This window comes from Misgurnus anguillicaudatus, chromosome 3 (assembly GCF_027580225.2).
Source record: "Misgurnus anguillicaudatus chromosome 3, ASM2758022v2, whole genome shotgun sequence".
NCBI lineage: Eukaryota > Metazoa > Chordata > Actinopteri > Cypriniformes > Cobitidae > Misgurnus > Misgurnus anguillicaudatus.
The window spans coordinates 28,164,275-28,189,826 of record NC_073339.2 but is presented as its reverse complement, the minus strand read 5'-3'; the positions used below and the strand labels follow the sequence as shown (position 1 = coordinate 28,189,826).

Sequence of the window (25,552 nt, the reverse complement as noted above, 5' to 3'; positions counted from 1 at the left end):
CAATACAGCAAAGAGCTGAGGCAGATGGAGGAACAAAAGCCAGAGGAGTAGGCTAGAGCCTGGGCTTCAGCTGAGTAGAGGAGCCCAGGGAAGACGCTTCAACCATCGGCCTCTGCTGCGTAGAGAAGCCTGGACTGGCTATAGCTTGAACGGACTATAAGTGCCTGTACTCTCACTGTGTGCTTTCTGTGTAACATTTCTGCACCAGATAAGAATATGAAGGTTTGTTTGGTGAATGGTCCCGGGCATGAGAGGTACTTTGCGCGTGTTTGGGCATGTTTATTTCACAGACGTGTTTTGGCTTACGAGCACAAGGGCTGAGCCAGTGCGTCTGTGGAGTATACATATTGTGTGTAGGGATGGGCGATATGGCCTAAAATCCATATGGCGATATGCATTGCTGCCTCTTGCGATGGCGATATGTTGATTTTAATAGACTCGTTTCAGAACAGGTTATATAGACCCTTAGGAAAGCCAAACTGCTAAATGTATTTTTTTTATACAAGTAACCATTATGGCCCTGGTAATTTCAATCCATCACGGGCTCTTCTACTAGAAAATGACAACAGTATCAGAAGCATACAAATCAGCACTACGCTGCCCCTCTCTCTCTCTCTCGTTTGCTCACGCATGCGCGCGCGCACACACACACACACACACACACACACACACACACACACACACACACGCACGCACACACACGCACGCACACACACGCACGCACACACACGCACGCACACACACACACCGTGGATCAGCTCCTGCGTGAAGGCAAGAATGCACATCATGGTGAATTTTATAAGTTAGACGACTGAGCTGCAGCGGCCTGGCATTAGATTTATAAAAACACATTTCAGAAGAAAGGCGCAACAACTCAAAAAGACTTGCGTGTTTCACAATTAAAGACCATAATGCCAATTTTGCGCGTGGAGCAGCAGTTAACTTATGTGTGATCTACCGGCATTGCCTTTGTGATCGACTGGTCAATCGCGATCACGTATTGGACACCCCTGCTCTACAGAGTATATTTTCCTGCTGCTTTTTGGACAGCTTAAATCCAAACCAAGTCCAAATTGTAGATGTTGCACCGGTCTTTTCATGAGCTCCTCTGTTTCGGTGACGCTTTCAGCCATGTTTATTCAAAATGACAAATATGATGCGTTGCAGCCGGCTGCAGCTCGTGGCTCTAAATTTTGCGGGTAGATTGCGTAATTAACATGCATTATCGCGATTATGTGCAATAGAATTAAAATCTCTATCGTATGCCAATTTTGTATCGTTTATATTGCATATCGTTTATATTGCCCATCCCTAATTGTGCGGTGGACGTGTTTGTGTGCAGGAAGCGGCATTTTAGTTTGCTTTAAGAGGTTCTAATGACAAGTTTTATTTTTGCAGCTGATACCAAGTACCAATTTCTTCAAAATAAAAAAGCACAAAATAATATTTATTCTACAAAGACCAATTTAAATATGCCTATAAAAAAGATTATGCCTGTTAAAAGTAATGAAAAAAACACACTGTACAGTCTTCAGTGTTGAATATGAATTAAATATAGATGCATTCTCAAAAATACAACAGTTCTTCAGTCATGAGCAAAGAGTGATTTTCTCTTTGAGGTTACTGTAGCTTTAAGACACGAAAGAACTTTGCTCTGTCACCCTGAATGACAGGCTGTCTGTGTGCACACACTGAATGACAGGCTGTCTGTGTGCGCAAGTCGGGTGTGCACCCCATGGACAAGAGCAGGAGCAAGTTAAAATGAAAGTTTAAAACTGTCAAAACTTTAAAACACATGCAAATAATAAACTTTCGTCATGAAGATGCAATGTCAGCGATAGATGTTTGTTGTATAAGCTGTTCGATTGGGATGTGAAGATGCATGGTGCTGTATGTTAGGACCGACGTGTGTCCTCATAGAAAACACACATATCTCTCTGTAAAGGAAGAGAAAGAAAGCCAAATTTGCAGGTTGCATATGAGCAACAGGTTGTTAAGATGCTTGCACTGCGTAAAATTGGTCTCAAATTGCAACCACATGCAGGAGCCCTATGATATTTAATGTGATGATCGGCCTACTTTCTATGATTATTTTATATTTTATATTATCATTTATTTATCTTTTCAAATTGCATAAGTATTTAATCTCCTCCTTAGGGATGGGTGGGGGGTGGGTTCTACTAAGGCAGGCGTGGGGAACCCTGGTCCTGGAGGGCCACTGTCCTGCAGAGTTTAGTTCCAACCCTAATTAAACACACCTGAAAAGTCTAATTCAAGTCTTCAGGATTACTTGGAAATGTAATTCAGGTGTGTTTGATTAGGGTTGGAACTAAACTCTGCAGGAAAGTGGCCCTCCAGGACCCAGGGTTCCCCACTCCTGTACTAAGGGTTGTGATTGTTCATGCTTGTGTCCACCCTTAGTAGTTGTTAATGGGGAAAAAGGAAGTGATATGTATTATTCGTGTATGTATTATTGCTGTCTTTCTTTACCGATTCCAATAAAAAAACTTTTATAAAAATGGTGCAAATGTAATTTTCAATACAATAAAATCAACTTACAAACACTATATACATTCTAAAATACCTGATGCATGCTTTTAAAACGAGGAATTTTTAAAATACATTCTTAAATATAGTTTTGAAAATTCTCATCTTGCCAAACTGTTTTTGTCACTGACCCTAATAAAGATACAAATTTTTGACCTGCAGAGTGCACCAACAGTCTTGCAATTGTTGATTCTAGGGATGCAGCGAAAAGAAAGAAAATGAGACACTCACTTTTTTTCCTAATTAGTTCCTAATATTCTTATCATTGCACAAAGTTACATTTTCAGAATGTCCTTTTTACGATATTTATTTCACATTAACAATGAACTTTTTTTTAACATTCCAGCAGATATTATGGAGCCTTTTTACACCTGGTCACTTCAGCAATGGGATAGCTACCTGATTTGTTAAAACTATTCCATTTACATTCAACCACAAATGAGTCTTGGCTAAATATTAATCCCATCTTCTATTCCTGCACAAAATGCAAATACCCTATTCATTACTCTGCCTTAAGAAACTTGCAACAACGCTTATAAACCAAAACATAACTGATGGTGACACGCGTCTGCTTGCTTGGTCAAGTACGAGTCAGCATGGGTTTATTTGGGTACTCCGGTTTCCTCCCACAGGCTAAAACATGCAAGTTAGGCAAATTGGAGAGGCCAAATTGTCCCTCCCCATCTGGATTAACTTGTGTATGGATTAACTTGTTCTCGCCATGAATACAGCCATAGATGCAGGAATGGCGTAAAGAAAAAAAAGAAATGTTTACTGCTGGTGTATATATGGGTACCACCAGGTCTGTGTAAAGAGCATACAGAGCTACTTTAAAATTCTGAGGTTAGTTGCCTTTCATGTGGTCGCAGTGGTGTGTTTACCCACCACGCAAACCACGCAATTGCGTGGGGCCTCGCGGGCCCCCTACTGGCCACAAGGTGTGCGAAAGTATGTTACGTTTATTCAGACCCGAATCTAAGGTACGGATAAACACGTGCGAGTGAGAGATGTGCGAATATGCACGTAGAATAATATTTGGGCTCATCCTCGCGAGGGAACATATAGGTTACTTCATGAGCGAAACTCTATGGAAAAGCGCACCTCTGCACAGCGCTCACAAATGCAGCCACACCAGTGCTGGATTAAGCGCTCGCTCGACTCTCTCTGTGCTCTTGTAATTGCACATTCACTTGATGGCCAAGTTTACTTTAAAGACTTTGGGCTTTACACCTGTGATTGGTGGTTTGGTTTGATGACACGCATCTTTTGTTCCATGCTTGCTCATACAGGTATAAACATGATAAAGACACCACGAGGGGGTTTTAATCACGTCGAAAATAGACGACAAATCATATTCTGTATCTCATCATTGTCATTAAAATATCATCTTTAGTGTATTTCTAGTCTATATGCTTGTTGTAACTCACAGCAAGTGTGTTTTTGCAATATGAACATAAGAGTTTTATGTGATTCCCATCCATAAATTCAAGCAATAACCAACTTACAATGTTGTTTGCTGGTGTTAATTAGTTCAGTTTGTTAGATCAGTATGAATCTTAATCTAATGCTTTCACTTTCTCCTCATTGACATTTAGTTTTCTTAGTAAGATGTCAGACACTGAAGTTGCAGTTTTAATTACATTGTTTTAAATACATCCTATAATACATTTGCAAGCAAAAGATATATATGAGAGGGGCGTGAAACATTTTTTAAACCAAGAATTTTTCTCATACCAAACTAACAATTTAGTGTAATTTTAAGCAGTGTAAAACAAAATAAACCAGGTTTATATATATTTCACTTAATTCTATATACTGAATATTATTGTTGTGCAATTCAAATGAAAAACATTGGGCAATGCTGGGGCATGGGGGGCCCCGGTTCTTGGACTTTGCTAAGGGCCACCAAAATGGTAAACATGCCACTGTGTGGTCGTGGATCATTATTGTCACGAGTTTGAGTTATGTGAGTTTATTCTCTGCAAGAGAACAACATGTAATGAGTCCGTAGCATCTTTGGGTTTTGACAAGCGCTATTAGTCCTGATTTAAATCAGACTATGAATCTTGCACCATCAGTGATTTTAAATGCGAGCAATAGTTTTTCACAGTTTATAATGCAGTTTATAAAACTGTGGTGTCATTTGCCTGTTGCATTAAAACGCTTGTGATTAAACATTATTTGGCGAATCCCCTGCAGTTCCGCCGTAAAACCCCTGTGGGCCCCTGGTTGAAGACCCATGCTGTATGCTGTACTGTATATATTGTGCCAGAACTCATTACATTTTTCTATTATGCAGATCAAATAAATGTCCTATGTCTGAAAAACGGCTAGCTGCAGCAGTTGTGTTGTACAGTAACTAATAAAAACTATTGAAATGGCTTAGCAGAAAGAAATTTGTATTGAAGAACTTGTAATGAGGCAAGCAGAACAAAACATCAGCTACATTTGCAACAGACGCTGTGTTGTTTTGCATGAGCAAGGAAGAAAGCAAGAGAAAAAGACAGGACTAACTGTTTCCTGGTATATTTTGCTTCATTTCTTCTATAGACCTGACCACATCTTATAAACACTGCAAATGAATATTATCTGAAGTTTCTGGAGAAGTAAAGATTAGACCAGCTGATGTATTCTGAATGCAATGTACGCAGTATTTTTCACACAATTTACTTATCTCTATACTGCGATTTTCACAGTCCTAAAAATGGGCTGATGTCTTCCATGTTCTATGAAGTCCCTCCTTCAGAAATATGTAGCGAGTTCAGGGGCATGTTCAAGCTCACACCCGTGCGCAACGTTTTGCTACGGTTTCCGGGTTTAACGACATGTTTCCTGGAAACGGTGTGCAACAGGTTTTAGATGCGTTTTCTCTTGTTTGGTGGGTGTGTCAGAAATTTTGGCCCATAAGCGGCAAGATGTAGCCTACCACGCGGTACTACAGAGACAGCTCCCTCAATGGGTTCCAGTTGGAATGTTGTCTTTCATTCTGGACGGCAAGGTCAGTGACTGTAAAATCGAGGGTATTTTACAGTATTAAACACACATTTATAACAATTTCATCAGGCTTCAGAAACATTTAAAAAAGAACACAAAGAATGGCCTCTCAGCTATCGTAGTTGCAACTCTTGCGTCATCACAACAGGGTGTTCAATGCATCACCCTTTCTGTTTAATAAACATTGTGCAACGTTTTGTCGGGGCTGAACGCAGCCCTGATTGTTTAGTGTGCTGTAATTCGACAGTAGCTTAGCTTAGCCAGAGCCGTTTGAGCTTAGGCGGCGACTGACGTATTCCTGTGGGTGGAGTTTCATCAAACACTGTTGCTTTGACGTCATTTAGCCGGGAAGTAGAGGGCTGTAAAATGGCCAAACCAGCCATTCGCTGTAGGCTTTGAAAGAGGAATTCTATTAAAGAAAATATATTGCTTGGCAGTGAACTTTGTGCTTTATCATTTTGCAGGTATTATTTATGCCCTAAGGGGGCGTGCACACCAAAGCTTTTACACCCGTGGCTGGCGCATGTTTTCATATGCTTCCAAAGGAAGCACAGGGTTTTGCAAAACAGCCAACAGCTGGTGGATTTTTTTCGCGCTGAAAGCCGAAGCTCTGCGGTTTTTCCACAGCGTTGAGAGTTGAAAGAGATTCAACTTTGAGTGAAAAGCTCCACTCGTCAATGTCAGTTCTCACACGGACGTCCAATCACAGTGGACGAGGGGCGGGACAAGTATCACAAAAACCAAACGGCTCACAGCTCAAGCATCACAGCTACCAAAGTGCTCAGCTAAAGAAAGCTAGCACTCAGCTGAAAAAACAGCTGGCATTCTGCGTCCTCCAGGCGTTTTCAGCCGCGAAAAGTTTTGGTGTGTCCCGCCCTTAACAGCAACATTACACACTAACTGAAGTTTGAAAAATAAGATCAGGAAAAATGGGACCTTTAACACATTACACACAGAAATGTATAAATAAATAAAATGATCCTTGATCCTGCCACTGCCAATTTATCCAATATTGTATTTCGACAGCTCGGTTGCCAGTTATCACAGTTGCTTAAATTAGACCAAAATGGACAATAAATGCAATGGACGCAACCTCTGAAATTAGCCGCAGATTGAGGTATAAATATTTAGATGAACGGGTTTGTAATTTGCAAATGTAAAATTTAGATACACTTACGCTTTTCATCATTAGTTGTGCTCCTCTTTGTGTCTGGCAACCTGGGGGGAGGAGGGCGGTGAAAATAAACTCTTCAATATTTTGAATTTAGACTGCTATACCAAGTTTAGTCGCTAGAGGTCAATGTTACATAGAGCTCCTTTAAGGAACCATCTGTTCTACCAAGCAGTTCTGAGTCATGCCAACCTCTCTACTGTACAGCATGCACTCATGATGTAACACCATAATTATTTGTCAGAAAGAGACAGATTATGTTGTTTATTGTGAGGCACTGATATGCAAATCCAGCTCTACAACTCAGATCGCTATACTATCTTTATAAACAGATGGCCTGCAATAAAATGCAGTGGTGCAGAGAGCCAACTGAAGTAGTTTATCAGTAGTTGATCAGATGGGGATCATACATTTTGCATATAAGAGCAATAATTCCACAAATGCTCCTGATTCACAAAACTATCTTTAAAATGTACTAATAACTGGGCTGTTCATACATCTTTGCTGCACAAAACCAAAAAACAATATTCTCATTCATGTTAAAATGCAATGTGAAGCTTCAGGCAAGGACAACACATGAACAAAAAAGGACCCAGACCAAGTCTAATGCACCAGGACATCTTTAACCAGATATTAAACCTTGATTTAATGCTGCCGTAACTTATCAGCTCTTTGAATCAATTACATTAAAATAAATATATTACAATTAGACGATACATGGCTTGTTTGTGTCCAAGTGACAACAGTTATTTGACTAGAAAATTACGATGCTTGAGATATTTCTGTGTAAAGATTAACAGTCCACATAGCATTGGAGCCCAAATCCTCTCTGGTGGAAACAGAACAACAACGGTTTTAAGGGTCAGAGCTTCACGATCGCTTTAGAGGGCATTGATGTCAATTTAAGGGTATAACTTATTATGTAACAACACATAACTACGCAGCATCTAAATATTTATGATCTCGCATTTTAATATCACCTACGATAATTAACACACTACAATTTTAACACCCATCTTAAATTATTTCACATGAAATCAAGCAGATCACATTGCGTAATGATGCTTTTGATTAAGTAGATTCGCCATTTCAATCAGCAAAATAGTAAGTTACTACGGTTTGTAGAAACGGAGACGGTTGTGAAAATCGCATTACGGTTCTGGACACAAGCTGCTCTATCTACTGGTGTGAACGTTCACGATCAGAATGCAGCAAACCATTTCGTGAATTTGATGGACAACAGAATTTATGTCAATGTCATTGCACCTTACCTGAGTGGCTTTGTGAAATTGCTTTTTCAGTCCCGCTACAGACATGATTCCGACTGGAATTCTGCTGTTCTGTCCTAACGCCTGGATGTGATGTGTCAAGATGTAAGTATATTTAGAAGTACAGCGGATACGATTATAGTTAAACCCTTGCGAATTGGGAATCACCACAGGCGTAGGCTGATTATAGCAGATGATGTTGACGCGCCAGGAACGTCACGACTCAGGGCCGCCTCTCCAAAGATTATAACGTTAGATGTATTTCTCCCACGCTGAGACGTGTCGCGAGTGGGAAAACAGGCAATTTTTCCAGCAACTGCGGGTCCTTTTTTCAGCGAGGATGTGAGATAAATCAATTAAACAATTAACGCAGAATTGATTTTCCTATAGCCTACTATACTGCAGTATTTTTTTCTGGTAAATTCCTGCATGGAGCCGCGGTAGTTAGTTTTAGGTTTGATATTCGTCTTGTACATAAGGGACCGTCTGCAAGTACCACAAAGCGCAAAAAACGTTAACCATGTCCAGTTGTTCATGCAAATAAACTAGAAAAGACCAAAAACTAGATTTTAATCGCTGTACTTGATTCACTATGAGAGAGTTTCAAGTTATTTCAAGTTAAATGAATTATGGTGTTTTATATTTACGCAAATATATTACTGCATAGGCAAAAACCAAATCACTAAAGGTGTATTCCACTTTTTAAAGGTCCCATATTTCAAGACTTTTTAGCATTATATTTTAAGTTATGATGTCCTTATATATATTTGCAGTTTAAGTGCCAAAAACAATCTAACGTTATATGTTTACAGCTCCTCTTTCAGGAGCTCTGCTAAAAACAGGTCGTTTTGGCATGTAATACTCTTCTGATAGGCCTGTTGTTTTATGAGTAAAACACGCAGTTGAAATAACGTTACCCGTACACCAGGTGTTAGTTTCTGTACACTAAATGTTAGGTTAATAAACCAACAGACACAGAGACTAAGAGATTTTAACATTACCATGTTTAACTCAATTAACAAACAGACACCAACAGGGCCGGTGTCTGTAAATTAAGAAAATAAACAACGTCTGATTTCCAACAGATATTCTATCAAAACCGGTAGCTACCAAAGACTTTAAAGTTACAAAACAACATGTTAGCATCATGTTAGCATTGTATAACTGTTTATAATTTCAGTTTTCTCTGGCTCCATAATGTAACTTAAAAGTAAGGACTGCATGATAAATCGCATGCGATTGTCTTCTTCTTCTTCTTTCTTTTTTACCGGCGGTTGGCAACCAGCTTAATGGAGCATTACCACCCCCTCTGTTCTGGAATATGGACCTGATAATAGGTATAATCTCTACTTTTCAATTACATATATATACACATAAAAAATATATATTTAAATAAACACATTTTCATTCCTACATTACCTCCCTCCTTTCCCCTATAACTATCTCAAATCCTATTATATAGCCCTGTCTCCTTCAGAAAAGTCATCAGTACCCTAAACTGCGCCCTATCATTATCACCCCGCTGGCGTAATATAGGCTACCGCGTTCAATTCCACATCGCGGTTTATTTAACTTGTGGGGAAAATCAGTCGCAAAAAAGTTGGGTTTTCGGTTTTATTTATGTAACTATGCAATTCCCCTATTCGCTGAAAAAATCTCAATCTAACCACCCGATGCTATTCCAGCAGATCTCCCTCACAGTTCAAAAAGTTTTAAAGATCCTGGAATTTTGGCATCTCCTTCGGGTTTCTGGGTTTTAAACTATATTTCGGTCATATAGCGTTGCCGTATTTAATATCCTTAGCCAGTTTGGTTTTAAATGTAAACTCCTCTTATCTAAAATTTTGTTCAGTCCTACATGCTGCTCTGGTAGCATTCTAAATAAAATTGAAAACGCTCAAATTTTCTAAACTTGTCAACGAAACACTGCGCCCCCTCGCTATGCTTTTTACGATGGTCTTCGGAATCAATTTAACTGCCACGCATGTGCCAGTGAGCAAAATCTTATTTTTTTTCCATCACCGGTAGTTAGCCTGCCGGCATCAGAACTGGATGCAAGTCCATCCCTAGTAAGTCATCATACAAAACTCTCCAGTCACCAGGTAAAATCTTGATACCTCGATTTATATTCAGAGACATTTACCCTATCCTCCAAAGCTATTATTCAACGGTAAATCATTTAACCATGAACAATTTTTTTTCTCTACACTGTAAAAATACTAATTATTTTTTAGGAAAATTGGTTTAACTTATATATTTTTGCCCGTCCAACATTTCATTCATTGGATTTTTTACAGTGTAAGGAAACCACACCTGGAACTAATTAATTTCCAACACCTGAGCATTCCCGCTGTTACCAATCACATTTGCATGTTACATTGGTGGTGATGAAGCTGGCAGTAGGTACATGCCAATTCAATCGTGTTTTTTCCAATTGCTCAGCGCTTGCATATCAGCTCTTATTTCACCTAAATTTCTATCAGCGTTTGCTGCTTGTCTAAATCTCATTATTTCACAGTCATTAAATAACAATAGTTTTCTTTTTAAGCTCTGCTATTTGCATTACTGCACATTTTCCCCAATCAGAAACTATGCAAAGTTTCTTTCTTCTGTTTATTCGTCTTGCCCCTTCAAAGTGCTGGGTGAGCCCCATTCGACCGCAGGTGGGACCTACCCGTCTGGTGCTGTGAGCATCCCAGCTAAAGCTCCCGCAGACGCTGCGAGGGTCCTTCCTGTCAAACATTTAAATTCGATGCCCAGTTTTGCTCCAAAAATTTCACGCCTCTTTATTTATGCACTCCTGTTTTGACTGCATATGGGGCCTACCTCTCCAATGCCATGGGCATTTCAGGTCCGTTTCCGGATTTTTCTTTGTTGGGCATCTCATTTATTCAACAGTATAGTCATTCAGGCTTATTAAGTGGCATTAATTTTTATAATCTAATCTTTGGCAAACCTTCATCAGCTATAAACAACTCTAAAACTCTCACCCCTCATCAAAACTATATTTAGAAATAAGCCCATTTGCCCAAACTCCATGCCGCCCATTACAATTGACTTAAAGGAATAGTCTACTCATTTTCAATATTAAAATATGTTATTACCTTAACTAAGAACTGTTGAATCATCCCTCTATCATGTGTGTGCGTGCACGTAAGCGCTGGAGCGCGCTGCAACACTACGATAGCATTTACCTTAGCCCCATTCATTCAATGGAACCATTTAGAGATAAAGTTAGAAGTGACCAAACACATCAACGTTTTTCCTATTTAAGACGAGTAGTTATACGAGCAAGTTTGGTGGTACAAAATAAAACATAGCGCTTTTCTAAGCGGATTTAAAAGAGTAACTATATTTTATGGCGTAATAGCACTTTTGGGAGTACTTCAACTCGGCGCAGGAACACCCTCCCTCTCCCATTATGAGAGTGAGAAGGGGAGCGGACTTTTCAGGCGAGTTGATGTACTCCCAAAAGTGCTATTACGTCATAAAATATAGTTCCTCTTTTAAATCCGCTTAGAAAAGCGCTATGTTTTATTTTGTACCACCAAACTTGCTCGTATAACTACTCGTCTTAAATAGGAAAAACGTTGATGTGTTTGGTCACTTCTAACTTTATCTCTAAATGGTTCCATTGAATGAGTGGGGCTAAGCTAAATGCTATCGAAGCGTCGCAGCGCGCTCCAGCGCTTACGTGCACACACACAGATGATAGAGGGATGATTCAACAGTTCTTAGTTAAGGTAATAACATATTTTAATATTGAAAATGAGTAGACTATTCCTTTAATGTCTAGGTGCCTTTCCGCCTTTCGGCTCGGTCACCACTCCCTCTACCACTCCATCCATACTGCCCGCACACTGGACGCAGTGTTCATTTTGTGTTTTTTGCTTTTTTCACTGTTCAGGATTTGCAGTAATCTAAAATTTCAGTCCAGTCATCTACCCTACAACTTCTGATTAAAAAGTTCTAAAACCTTGATACAATCTTGTTTTTCTTCAAACAAAGTAAGACATTCAAATTTAAGAAGGGGCACTTTCTATTTTCAGTTTACCGAACCCCATCCAATTATATAATTCGCTAATAAATTACCTGCAGTACAGACGATCCTGGTCGAAACTTGTTTTGATCCTCTTTTCATCGACAACCGAATTTAATTGGCTACGAGATTTTGGTAAAATTTGTTTTAATCCAGTCTGATATCCAAGCAATTAAATTTTCATTCAGCTAATTCATTCAGCATCAGTGCCCCAACCACTCCCGCTCCAAACGGCCTCTCTTATCAACAAACTTAGGCCCTCAGTTGCCGGATGTCAGAATCATTCAAATTCTACATTAGATTCAACCACTTGCATATCAGAAAATCTTGGGTACGCCTAGTTTGTTTTGTTTGCTTCACCTGCACATTCATTAAAATGAATAAATAATTATATGTATATTTATCTGCGTGCGTTTATACTTGTGAGAATACACTGTATGTATACAGTATTCGTATATATTTTTCCCCAGCATTTTTCACACACAGTTGCACTCTACCGTGCACGTCGTTGTATGGGCTCCCCGTTTGTAGGCAGTGCGGGATTTTCTTTCACCAATTTAAGTTTCGCCCCTTCAAATCGCTGGTCGAGCCCCATCACTCATAGTTTTCTTACCTTTATATTTTCATGTTGAATTTGCAACAGGACCTACCCATCCGATGCTGTGAGCATCTCCGCAAAAGCTCCCTTTGGATGCTGCGAGGGTCCTCCTGGTCGGACACCAAATTTTTTGCCTTTTTAACCCTATTCTAGAGCCTTCCTGTTTGACTGCAGGCGGAACCTACCCGTTCGATGCTGTGAGTATCTCCGTTAAAGCTCCCTTCGGACGCTGCGAGGGTTCTCCCGGTCGAACACCAAAATTTTTGCTTTTTAAACCTTATATCAAGCATTTCCTTTTTTATACAGGCGGGACCTACCCATCCGATGCAGCGAGCATCTTCGCTCAAGCTCCCTTCGGATGCAGCAAGGGTCCTCCCGGTTGGATGCTTAATTTTGCTTATTTAAAAAATGTATTGTAAAGCATTCCCGTTTGACTGCTGGCAGGAACTTCCCGTCTGATGCCGTGAGCACCTCAGCCAAAGCCCCCGTCAGATGCTGCGAGGGTCTTCCCGGTCAAACGCCTAATTCGAATTTTGCTTGTCTCGCTTATTAAATTTCTCACCGTCCTCACCAGCATTTCCCCTCTGCATGTGGAGACGTCTCGTTCGATGCTGCTAGCATCTCAACCAAAGCTTTTGTTGGACACTGCAGCGGCCTTCCAGTGAATTGGCCTTAACTCGTTTAATTCCGCACCTTGTTCTAGTTCGCAAATGCGCTCCCCGTTTGACTGCTGGCGGGGCTTTCCCGTCCGATGCTGCGAGCATCTCAGACAATGCCCCCGTCGGATGCTGCGAGAGCCCTCCCAGTCAAACCACTAGTTTTCCCACCGCTTTCTATAGGTCTTTACGCTTACACTTTTTGGGGATGTTTGTTCTGGCTGCTGTCTGTCAAATATGTCGCATTTTTGGGGAGTACTCTGGGTTCGGGCTAAAATTCCGAGCTCGTCGCCCACTCCTCGGACAGCACGCCAAATAGGCTTTATCTCATTCCCTATCGATTACATGTTAATGCGAACTCGTGAAATGAAGTTTATTTAACTAAGTTCGGGAGGAGCATGGTCATGTGATCCAACCAATCAGTGCAAAGAGGTGCCTATAAATGGCAGTCCCTCACCTCTGTCCCGTGACAGATTTTTTGCAGCATCCCTCCTCCACCCGATCACCTCTCTCTCACATAGATCCATTCATCAAAGTTAAACATAGGGGAGTACTCTGTGTTCGGGCTAAAATTCCGATCTCGGAGCCCTCTCCTCGGACAGCACTCCAAATATGCTTTATCTCATTCCCTATCGATTACATGTTAATGCGAACTCGTGAATGTGGCATTTTTGGGCAGTACTCTGGGTTCGGGCTAAAATTTCGAGCTCAGAGCCCTCCCCTCAAACAGCATGCCAAATATGCTTTCTCTCATTCCCTATCGATTACATGTTAATGTGAACTCGTGAAATGAAGTTTATTAAACTAAGTTCGGGAGGAGCATGGTCATGTGATCCAACCAATCAGTGCAAAGAGGTGCCTATAAATGGCAGTCCCTCACCTCTGTCCCATGACAGATTTTTTGCAGCATCCCTCCTCCTCCCCATCACCTCACTCCCATCTAGATTCATTTATCACAGTTAAAGAGAGGGGAGTACTCTGGGTTTGGCTAAAATTCAGAGCTCGGAGCCCTCTCCTCGGACAGCACGCCAAATATGTTTTATCTCATTCCCTATCTATTACATGTTAATGCGAACTCGTGAAACACTAACTCCCTGGGGTTGATGGTGATGCCGGCACCGCAACCTCTTCATTTTTAATCGCTGCGCAAAGAGACTTAGATTACTCTGCTATTTTGGACATACATATATTATTTATATGTCATTTAAAACGTTAAAGTGTCTAGTTTTTTGTGTCCACTCCCAATAAAAACAAAATGATGTGCTTTTCGCAAAATCAAGAAAAAAACATGACCCGAGTTCTGTTCTCTCTCCCTCACTGAAGTAGACATGAGTGATTCCTTTGTGATTCACCCTGAGATGGTGGCCATGCTCGCTCGGACAACCTCCCCCACCCATCCCACCTCGATGATTGGTACTTTGGGGGTGCTCCAGCATCACAATCCTCACTTCCCGTGCCCTTCTTCCCCAAGGTTTTTCATCCCGGAACCGGTCCATTGGCCATCACCTCAACTCTCTTGACAGTGGAGCTGCTAATGGCTACACTGATATCCCGACAGTGGAGAGCCTGGTTGAGATGCAGCTGTGTCCAGCCGGTTATTGCTTCCTCTTGGAGGGACCAGCCAACCCTTCCCTCACAGGCCTGTAGGCATTTGTCAGCTCTGATGGCGTCTGCTTATCGGGCTTGTGGGGAGGCAGCTTCAGCCCTGCATGCAGTGGCGTTGCTGCAGGCTCACCAGGCTAAGGGACTGAGGGACCTGCACGAGAGAGGTCAGGATTCGGCAGCCTTTACAGACCAGACTCTTGAATGCTCTGGTGTCCCAGGCCAGCCTGTTTAGCGAGACCGTCAAGAACTTCGCTCAGCTGTCCGGTGGCTAGTGATTTTTCTACGAGCGTTTATATGACGGTTCCCCGTCATCTTTACATCTGACCGATTATATGGTTTTTCGAGCCTCTTGGTGTTAGCTCCTGACGGCTATTGTTTTTCCTACTGGGTTCCCCGTCATTTTTTCATCTCAGACGGATTTGCGTGACTGCTCGTGCCTCTCGGTTCTATCCGGGGGCTAAGAGTTTTTTTACGGACGGTTATACCGTCATTCCCAATAATTTTTTGTTTTGTTTTGTAAACTGTTCGGGCCTCTCTGTGCTATCCGCCGGCTGGTGTTAAGGTTTCCCGTTAACCCCTTACAGCTCTCTGTATTACCCGGTGATTTTTCCGTTAGTTCTCATTAGTTTTTTATACAAAGTTTTTACTTTTCAAAACCTTGTTTTTTCTGAAGTCAGGGGTCTTTTTTGCCACTGTTCCCCGCTAACATTTGTCACTGAGTTGAAATTATTTATCCTCCATATTTCTTTTTTGAGGAAATTATGGCACATGGCTCTATTGCCACTGTGTTAGAATCTTATTCTAAGCAGGTCTAGAGGTATGAGAGTTTCTTTAGATTTCTGCACTGAGGTAGTTCGATGAGGTCTGAGATGAGCAGCAGAGAAGTCTGATATATATCAGGGGACCATAAAAGACACTGGTCTATGTTTGAACTGCATCTCGGTGTCAAAGTTTATTAGGCATCCTCCACATTATATAGGATACAGAAAGGAAATGCTAGTCACCTGGGTAATGTCTGTCATAATCTTGTGATCAACACATTGAGTAAATCCGTAGAGACAAACAATCGCGTGATATCAATTACCCCTGCAAGCATGCACTTTTAGCAAATCTTCCAGCTTGCCCTACTTGACCCAACCACAAACAACCTGCAGCAAAAGCTAGAGGATATGTTGCAATGCCTCCCAACATAGCAAGTGCAAGATCATCAATCACCAAGAGGAAATTTGAATGAACAGGATCAGAACTAAACAGCATGTGTTAAACAATTATGTGAACAGGGTATAACCATACATATACTTTAAACATAGTACATTACGATATACAGTGTATACATTTGAAACCTTAGGCACAGGATGAAGTTGTTATGGGAACTATACCATAGGAAAGAACACCACCCAAGAGAAGGATGCTCATAAGCATACAAACATAAATTTCATAGAAAACAGGATATACATGAATATACTGGGTTTAGGCTATAGGTTAAATAGTGGGGGTGGGAAGGGGCATCTTTTAGATTCTCACACACGGGTATTCCCTTAACACAGTGTTCTTCACTCCCAATCCTGGAGAGCCGGTGTCCTGCAGAGTTTAGCTCCAACCTTAATCAAACACACCTACCTGTGATCTTCTAGTGATCATGAAGACATTGATTAGCTTGCTCAGGTGTGTTTGATTAAGGTTGGAGCTAAACTCTGCAGGACACCGGCTCTCCAGGGCTGGGAGTGAAGAACACTGCCTTAACATGTAAGCTTTGTCCTAACACACTCCTGCCTGACAACGAAAACAACGTATGTCCGTCATGTTTGGGATTACAGCATTTAAAGGAGGCTATCACAAACCCGTATTTGCACTGTAGTTTCCTGCCCATGTCAGAGAGCTGGCTTTGGTTGGCCGAACTGGACCCTAAGTGTGCAGTCAGACTGGGGGAAAAGGAGTCGCAGTCAGCCAAACGGAAAGGGAAACGCAGTGCATCGGCGGCTGCCGGTGCCCCTCCAGCTAAGAAAAAGGCTAACGTTATAGATAACGACCAGCCAGAGGATGCCTCTCTTTTTAAAACTGTTGCTGTACTTTCGTCGGAGATGTTGGAAATAAAGCGCCTTCTCCAGACGCTCCAGCCTGTGATACCTGCATTACCTGCAACCATTTCACAGGAAGATGAGGAGGATTCCATTAAGTCTATGGTTTTTGAGCATCTGGGCTCATCTTCCCCTTCACATCACACAGATTTTTATGTGCTCTCCACAAGTGCATCTGATGCACTTTTTCAGGATATGGGGGTGGTAGATGCTACTGCATAATCTCCCATCCTGGAGAACGCAGCCTCTTCAGTAGCTGGGGGCTCTAGTGGGGAGTCTGCTCATTCAGGGCAGACTATGTCCTCCACAGATTACTGTGGCTGTGCTTCAGATGGCAGTCACATGCCTAGAGCTGGATGAATCGCCAACTGTTTCAGACAGACTGGAGCTGGATCCAGCTTCGCTATGCCACCTTGCAAGGACTTCATTGCAGAGTTTTCCAACTCCCTTACTCGCCCTAATGCTTTGAAAAGGCGACCAAGGACAGCACGTATTCTGGCATCTATGGTTGGGGCAGATACTATTGGAGTTGGTCGCGCTCCGGAGATCGAACAGGCGGTCGCTGCCCTGGTGGTGTCACCCGATGAGGCCCTTCGAGGCAATGTGCGTTGCCCCAGGGCCCAGCGCGGCCGCACAGACTCATTACCTAAGAAGGCATACGAGTCTACTGCATACAGTTGAAAGAAAAAATGTGTGAACCCTTTGGGCTCACTTGGATTTCTTCATAAATTGGTCATAAAATGTGTTCTGATCTTCATGTAAGTCACAACAATAGAGAAACACAGTCTGCTTAAACTAAAACCGCACAAGCATTATACGTTTTCATGTTTTTATTGAACACAACATGTAAACATTCATAGTGCAGGGTGGAAAAAGTATGTGAACCTTTGGGTTTAATAACTGGTTGACCCTCCTTTGGCAGCAATAACCTCAACCAAACGTTTCCTATAGTTGCAGATCAGACCTGCACAACGGTCAGGAGAAATTTTGGACCATTCCTCTTTGCAAAAGTGTTTCAGTTTAGCAATATTCTTGGGATGCCTGGTGTGAATCGCTCTCTTGAGGTCATGCCACAGCATCTCAATCGGGGTGAGGTCTGGACTCTGACTGGGCCACTCCAGAAGGCGTATTTTCTTCTGTTGAAGACATTCTGTTGTTGATTTACTTCTATGCTTTGGGTCGTTGTCCTGTTGCATCGTCCATCCTCTGTTAAGCTTCAGTTGGCGGACAGATGGTCTTAAGTTTTCCTGCAAAATGTCTTGATAAACTTTGGAATTCATTTTTCCATCGATGACCGTAATCCGTCCAGGGCCTGAGGCAGCGAAGCAGCCTCAAACCATGATGCCCCCTCCACAGTTGGGATGAGGTTTTGATGTTGGTGTGCTGTGCCTTTTGTTCTCCACACATAGCGTTGTGTGTTCTTTCCAAACAACTCAATTTTGGTTTCATCTGTCCACAGAATGTTTTGCCAGTAGTGCTGTGGAACATCCAGGTGCTCTTTTGCAAACTTCAAACATGCTGCAATGGGTTTTTTTTTGGACAGCAGTGGCTTCCTCCGTGGTGTCCTCCTATGAAGTCCATTCTTGTTTAATGTTTTCCTTATTGTAGATTTGTCAACAAAAATGTTAGCATGTGCCAGAGATTTCTGTAAGTCTTTAGCTGACACTCTAGGATTCTTCTTCACCTCATTGAGCATTCTGCGCTGTGCTCTTGCAGTCATTTTTACAGGACAACCACGCCTAGGGAGTGTAGCAACAGTGCTGAATTTTCTCCATTTGTAGACAATCTGTCTTACCGTGGACATCAAGGCTTTTAGATATACTTTTGTAGCCCTTTCCAGCTTTATGTAAGTCAACAATTCTTGATCGTAGAGAGCTCTTTTGTGCGAGGCAAGGTTCACATCAGACAATGCTTCTTCAGAACAGCAAACTCAAAACTGGTATGTGTTTTTTATTGGACAGGGCAGCCTTAATCAACACATCAAATCTCATCACATTGATTGGACCCCAGGTTGGCTGACTCCTGGCTCAAATTAGCTCTTGGAGAAGTCATTAGCCTAGGGTTTCACATACTTTTTCCACCCTGCACTATGAATGTTTACATGTTGTCTTCAATAAAAACATGAAAACGTATAATATTTGTACGGTAGAATCCTAGAGTGTCAGCTAAAGACTTACAGAAATCTCTGGCACATGCTAACATTTTTGTTGACAAAACTGGTATGTGTTTTTTATTGGACAGGGCAGACATCCAATCTCATCACATTGATTGGACCCCAGGTTGGCTGACTCCTGGTAGAGTTCTCAACGGGTCGGGCTGGCCCGACAAACCCGACGGGACCCGCGAATTCGGGCCGGGTTCGAGTCAAAAATATAAGCACCTGAGTCGGGTCGGGTCGGACCTCGGGCTTAATCTTTTACGCTCTGTGAAAAAAATTATTAATCATCACTGCTGTTCACCGTAAAGAAAGTCTGGTCTGGCTGCTGCTACATGCATCACAGAGAGGGGCGGGGGATAGCAATAAGCTCCGGGGTGGATCAGCAACGGATCCAGACCGAAGCTGCCGGCTTCAGAGCGGATCCGCTTTAGAGCAGATCCATTGCGGATCCACCCCAGAGCTTATTGCTATCACTGCGTGCACGCCTGTTGCCTGGAGAAGAAGAGATGGAGAAAAGTAAACTTGCCGCAGGTGAATTCACAGTTTCTTGCTACTACAGGAGGAGAAGCCGCTGGCTGGGTACATGTTTGAGTTATTTTTATTTATTATTGTGTGATTTTTAGGCATATTTATATAGCCTATATTTAAAGTTTACTGTTTCAGTTGTTTGTATTGTTAAAAGGCGTGAACATTAAAGCTTGGTTTGAATTTCCGTCTGCTGGTCATGATAATAGCCTACTACGTGTATGAGAAAAAAAAGGCAGAGGGGGGTCGGCGGCGTCGGGCCGCGGGTCGGGTTCGGACAGATAATTCACATTGATGTGTCGGGTTACATCGGGTCCGGGCTTTAAAAGCCACGGGCCGGGTCGGGTCGGGTTGTATTTTTCAGGCCGTTGAGAACTCTAACTCCTGGCTCCAATTAGCTCTTGGAGAAGTCATTAGCCTAGGGTTTCACATACTTTTTCCACCCTGCACTATGAATGTTTACATGTTGTCTTCAATAAAAACATGAAAATGTATAATATTTGTGCGGTATTAGTTTAAGAAGACTGTGTTTCTCTATTGTTGTGACTTAGATGAAGATCAGAACACATTTTATGACCAATTTATGAAGAAATCCAAGTAAGCCCAAAGGGTTCACATACTTTTTCTTTCAACTGTATATATAACCTGGGCAGAGAACACAATTTGTCAATTACTCCTCGCCACTACCAACACTCTCGAGTCGTCAAAACCTGACCCCTCAGTCTCACAGTTTCTTCAAACTGCCCTTTTGGCTATGGGCCATGTAACCCGTGAGCTGGGTACCCTTATGGCCACACTCCTGGCAGCTCATCGACAGGTATGGCTTGCCCAAGCAAGACTGCCTGAAGACTGCAAGAAGACATTACGTGATCTTCCAATCGTTCCTGGTCAGCTGTTTGGACCTACTGTTCCAGAGCTTCTGGAAAAGAGGTTAAAACTGTCCGGGCCACTCGACAATTGACGGAGCTTAATCCTACAGTGCCAGGCCCTCAGGCTCATCATCGTTTTCCGACCCAGGATCAAAGGTTTTGCCAACGTCCTAACCCGCAACCTCAGGGGTCACAGAGGCCCGTGCTGCTGTAGACACCAGAGGAGAGGTTTTCTTCCGCATCAACAGCAGTTTCCAGGGGGTACACATCAGCGCCCCCTCACAGCCGTTAAAGGGCGCACTCACAAAGCTTGAAACCATCGAATGCACAGCTGTCCTACTGTAGATCCCTGGTTTTTCCAGGATCGTTCAGACGGTCATAAAAGATCCAGCGTGTTCAGTGGCCCTCTCTCTGGAAATGGGTTCTCTTCTGGAGAAAGGAGCAATCGAAAGAGTTCATCCCTGTGTTCAAACGGATGTTTTTTATTCAATCTACTTCCTCGTTGCAAAAAAGAATGGTGGTTTTCATCCGGTTCTGGACTTTAGACATCTAAACAAGTTCCTGAAACATCTTCCCTTTCGAATGTTGTGGGCAGCCGACGTTCTTCGGTCTGTCAGGAAGGATGATTGGTTCAAAAGCATCGACTTGAAGGATGCTTATTTTCACGTGCCGAACAGGAAATTCCTTCAATTCAGCTTCAAAAACCAAGCTTACCAATTCAGGGTCCTTCCTTTTGGCCTATCTCTGGCCCCCTGAGTGTTCACGAGATGCATGTCTGCAGCCCTACATCCTATGTGGTCTAAGGGGATGCGAATCCTGCCTTACTTGGACGACTGGCTGCTGTGTGCAGGCACAAGCCAGCAGGCTGTGCAAGACACCAGCCCACTTCTGATGCATGTTCATAGGCTTGGCCCTGTCGTCAATGAGGCGAAGAGTCGTCTAAGTCCAGTGCAGAGAATCACTTACATCGGAATGATGCTGGATTCCTGCGCAATGTCGGCCACCCTCTCAGATGCAAGGGTGGACAATATTCTACAGCTGCTTGCTCGTTTCCATCTGGGAGCGAGCTTGAGATACAAGAGTGTTTTACAGCTCATGGGGATGCTGACTGCTGCTACTCCGGTTATCCCACTCGGCTTGCCTCCACCTCAGACCTTTCCGACGGTGGAACAACAGTCTTCGCTTGAGCCCTGCCAGACATCTTCATCGTCTGATTGTTGTCTCGCACAGTTGTATGCTGGCATTGACACCGTGGAATCGTCTGGATTTTCTGATGTCAGGTGTTCCTCTAGGAGTCATTCCTTCCCGTCGAGAGGTGATCACAATCGATGCTTCTCTGCTCGGTTGGGGAGCATCGTGGAACCACAGGGGTGTTTGTGGACGCTGGTCCCCAGGGATCATATAAATCTTCTGGAACTACGGGCAGTCTTTCTGGCTCTACAGCATTTCTTACCAGTTCTGGCAGGCCGACATGTCACTTGTCATTCCACTAGGGCGGTGTCTACGTCTTGGGCTGCCTTCAGGGGAGTATCTATGGCGGATATCTGCACAGCTGCTACTTGGACTTCTCCATGTACATTTCCCGCTTCTACAAGATCAACGTTGTTGCCCCTCATGCTGTCTGTTCTGCGGTCCTCCGAGAACAACCTTGATTTACAGGTGGGTGGCATTCCTCATGACTATGTTGGTAGGAGTCATCCACTAGTGCTTTTGCACCACCTCTGGCGGCCAGGAGTAATGAAACAGAATGCTAGTTACATATGTAACTGCGGTTCTGTGAATTCCGGATGACCGCCAGAGTTCTTTGTCATGCGGAATGCGCCAGAAAGGCGTCCGTGAGGCAGAAGGCTGAGCTGGTTGGCCCTTTATTGCTCAGGGCTCAGCCTATGTCACCATGTGACTTTGTTGGTATATTTTCTCGACCTATCAAGCTAGCGCTGTGATAAGTGCTTTTGCACCGCCTCTGGTGGTCATCCGGAATTCAAAGAACCACAGTTACATATGAAACTAGCAGGTTTTTTTTGCTTGTTTTAAGCACAAATTCACTTAACTGTGATATTTTTGTCTTAACACTAAACTTATTTTCTTAGGTCATTTTGCATATCAAGAAAATGCATCTTGATTTAAGAATTTTTAGATATTTGTACTGAAAACAGGATAAAAATACTAAGTAAGAAAGACCTTTTTGCAGTGTATACCTTGTATCATTGTTTGTATGGGGCGGGGGGTTTGTGGTGTTAATGTTCGGGAAATTTCCCTTATTTTCAAATTCCAGTGTTGACAGGTATGCATACTGTATATATATATATATATATACACATGTACAGTATACATTTTTCTTGCTTGCGTAAGGATTTGAATGACTTTGACAAGGGACAAATTGTGATGGCTAGACGACTGGGTCAGAGCATCTTCAAAACTGCAGTTGTGGGGTGTTCCCGGTCTGCAGTGGTCAATACCTATCAAAGTGGTCCAAAGAAGGGAAAGTGGTGAGCCGGCAACAGGGTCAGAGGCGGTCAAGACTCATTGATGCACGTGGTTTTTGAAAAAGTATATGGATAATAATGGTAAAAGTCTCATAACACCGTGGGCTACAATATTATGTGAGCAACATGTATGCACTGTTACGTGCTAGATGTATTTAGTATGGGATGTTGGCGCAACATTTAAAGGAGATATTATCCACACAGTGTAACAATAAACAACCAGAGAGACAATGGATAAGTTGTAAGAAAAATTCAGGTGTTTATTATAGCACTCACACATGTGCTCCAGGGTAAATTAAACGGGAAAAAACAAAACCCCCAAATAACTAATAGCCTACCCCCAAACTAGACTCACTACCAAAAAGAAAATGTAGAAAAGAACGCCCAAACTAAACTCCCTAATTAATAACAAAAATACATAAACGGCAGTCACTCCTAACTGAAGTCTACAGAGGATACTAGAAAATAACAAAGGCTTCCCTACGCCTTTTCCCAAAGTATCTTCAATGTTCAACAAACTACGTAGCTCGGTTCACATAAGTATCCTTTCTGTCCATGTACGAGATCGCTCAGCTTTCCGTATAAGTACTTCAACGTTGTTTGGTAGTTGGAAACAATTATGGGTTGACACCACTGATCTATATAAATGACTGGATTGCGCATAGAACGCTTAACGTAACAACGTGAGGTGAAGTCAGCGCAGAGTCGAGCCGCCATCTTGGTATACCCAACCGGCAGAGAGCGTCATTGACTTCCATTCAAAATCACATTTTAAATTCACCCGCTTTACAGCGTATCAGTCACGCGAGATTATTTTTAGGATATGTGTAGGTAAATTAACTGTTAATTCTGGTGTTATTTGCAATGTTTATGTTTTAATCGGGCAGGATAATGGATTTTTAAAAAAACGTTAAGGTGAGTGTGTCTGCTGCATTCTGTTAATGACACGGGTATACGTTTTTTTTTTACATTCAGCTACAGGGTCAGCGTTATTTCTCTAAATAAGTTTAGGTAACTTGTAGGTTTAGATAACATAAAACCGGCAAATTATTGCATTCACATACGGTACAAAGTATGATTATTTATTTAGATTTCAGAATGAGCACGTTTGTCATTAATACTAAATATGCTGCGGCCTGTCTGCTGATCTGATACTGTGTAATGAAGATGAATGTATAATAACTGATTAAAAACTAAAATGTACAACTTTCAGTAAATAACTATGTACATGCTTAGGACGTTTGTGTTGTAATAATGTACAGGGTAACTTCAGATATAAAAACGAAGACTAGTAAAGTAATGTTTTATCATTAAAATCTGATCGCGTCCATTGATTTAATAGAATGTTTGGGTATACCAACATGGCGGCGCGATGGCTTCAGTTGTGACGTTATGCGCAATCCAGTCATTTATATAGATCAGTGGTTGACACCAGTGGCGGTTCTACACGGAGGCCAAGGGTGGCCCGTGCCTCTGTAGACATGTCCCTGGTCACCCCTGTGGCCACCCCGCGCTGACCAAATAAAAAAGTATACATTTATTTAGATTTTACACGGAACTAATGCGACGCAACGTCTACACGGGCAAATTAGAGCGGCGCTCCCAATCACTGTAGCTGGCAGCGGGTGATGCTCGGCGAATTTGTCCCCAATCTCCCGATGTTGTGAATGTGTATGCAGGTTTGGGCACTGGTAAGGACTCGACTTGACATTGGGACACTGTTCACTTTTTCTTCTGTGACGTGGCTGCTTAAACGCGGTGATCATTCACAGCTGTTATCAACAACCGGTAAAACCAACATCTCGCTAACTTTTTAAAGTTTACACATTGTAAAAAGCGCTGTAATTATGCTCTTACATATACGTCCATACAATTGGAGGAATTTAATTAAATGTTACATATAAAAATGTTATTTCAAATACTGATTAGATTGTGGTCCCTAACTGTCTAGCAATGTGTGTATGTAAACTAAAACAAACGTTTGTCTTTATAAATGTTTGCATTTCATAAAGTTTATTGAGTAGGCTCGCATGATTATCGGTTGGGGGGCTTTAGAAAAGAGCCAAGCTCCCCTTTTGCACCTGCACTCACTCTTGTATTAAATACATATTTATATGATTGTAAAGTAAAATAAAGTTTACGGGGCAGTTTCCCGGAAAGGGATTAGACTACTCCTAGACTAAAATAAATGTAAGAGCTGTCCAAACTGAAAACAACTTGCAATGCCATATCTTAAAATACACCAGTGCCTTTTGTTTTGCTTCAAAATGCACACAAGTAATGTATTTAGTAAGGCATGATTGTTAAAACTAGTTATATTTCCTAATTAAACTATAAGGCCTAGTCCTGTCTTAAACTAATTCCTGTAACCACCCCTATTATCTTTAAATATAATTTCTTGCCATTTTTTTGTGTGCCCCTCTGGTAAAACACTGGCCCCTCCTTGGCCCCCCTAGTGAAATTTGTCTAGAACCGCCACTGGTTGACACAGGCGTTTACGTAAGGAATAATTGACGACGGGCCATTGAATTATAAGAAAATAATGCACACCAAGGTGG

At 42.2% G+C, this 25,552-nt stretch overlaps 1 protein-coding gene across 2 annotated transcripts in view; it reads right to left on the bottom strand.

Annotated features, from left to right (window-relative positions):
- The window catches only part of sh3gl2a (SH3 domain containing GRB2 like 2a, endophilin A1), a 37,940-nt gene extending 29,483 nt beyond the window's left edge, over positions 1-8,457 (bottom strand). Inside the window, exons 1-2 of one of the 2 annotated variants that reach the window (XM_055205293.2) lie at positions 7,984-8,457; positions 6,719-6,759 (exon numbers count right to left, since the gene is read on the bottom strand). In XM_055205293.2, the coding sequence (XP_055061268.1) occupies positions 6,719-6,730 (12 nt within the window). In that variant the 5' untranslated portion in view covers positions 6,731-6,759; positions 7,984-8,457. The remainder of the gene's footprint in view (positions 1-6,718; positions 6,760-7,983) is intronic. The other variant, XM_055205292.2, reaches the window with a different exon arrangement.
- Positions 8,458-25,552: the final 17,095 nt, after the last annotated feature.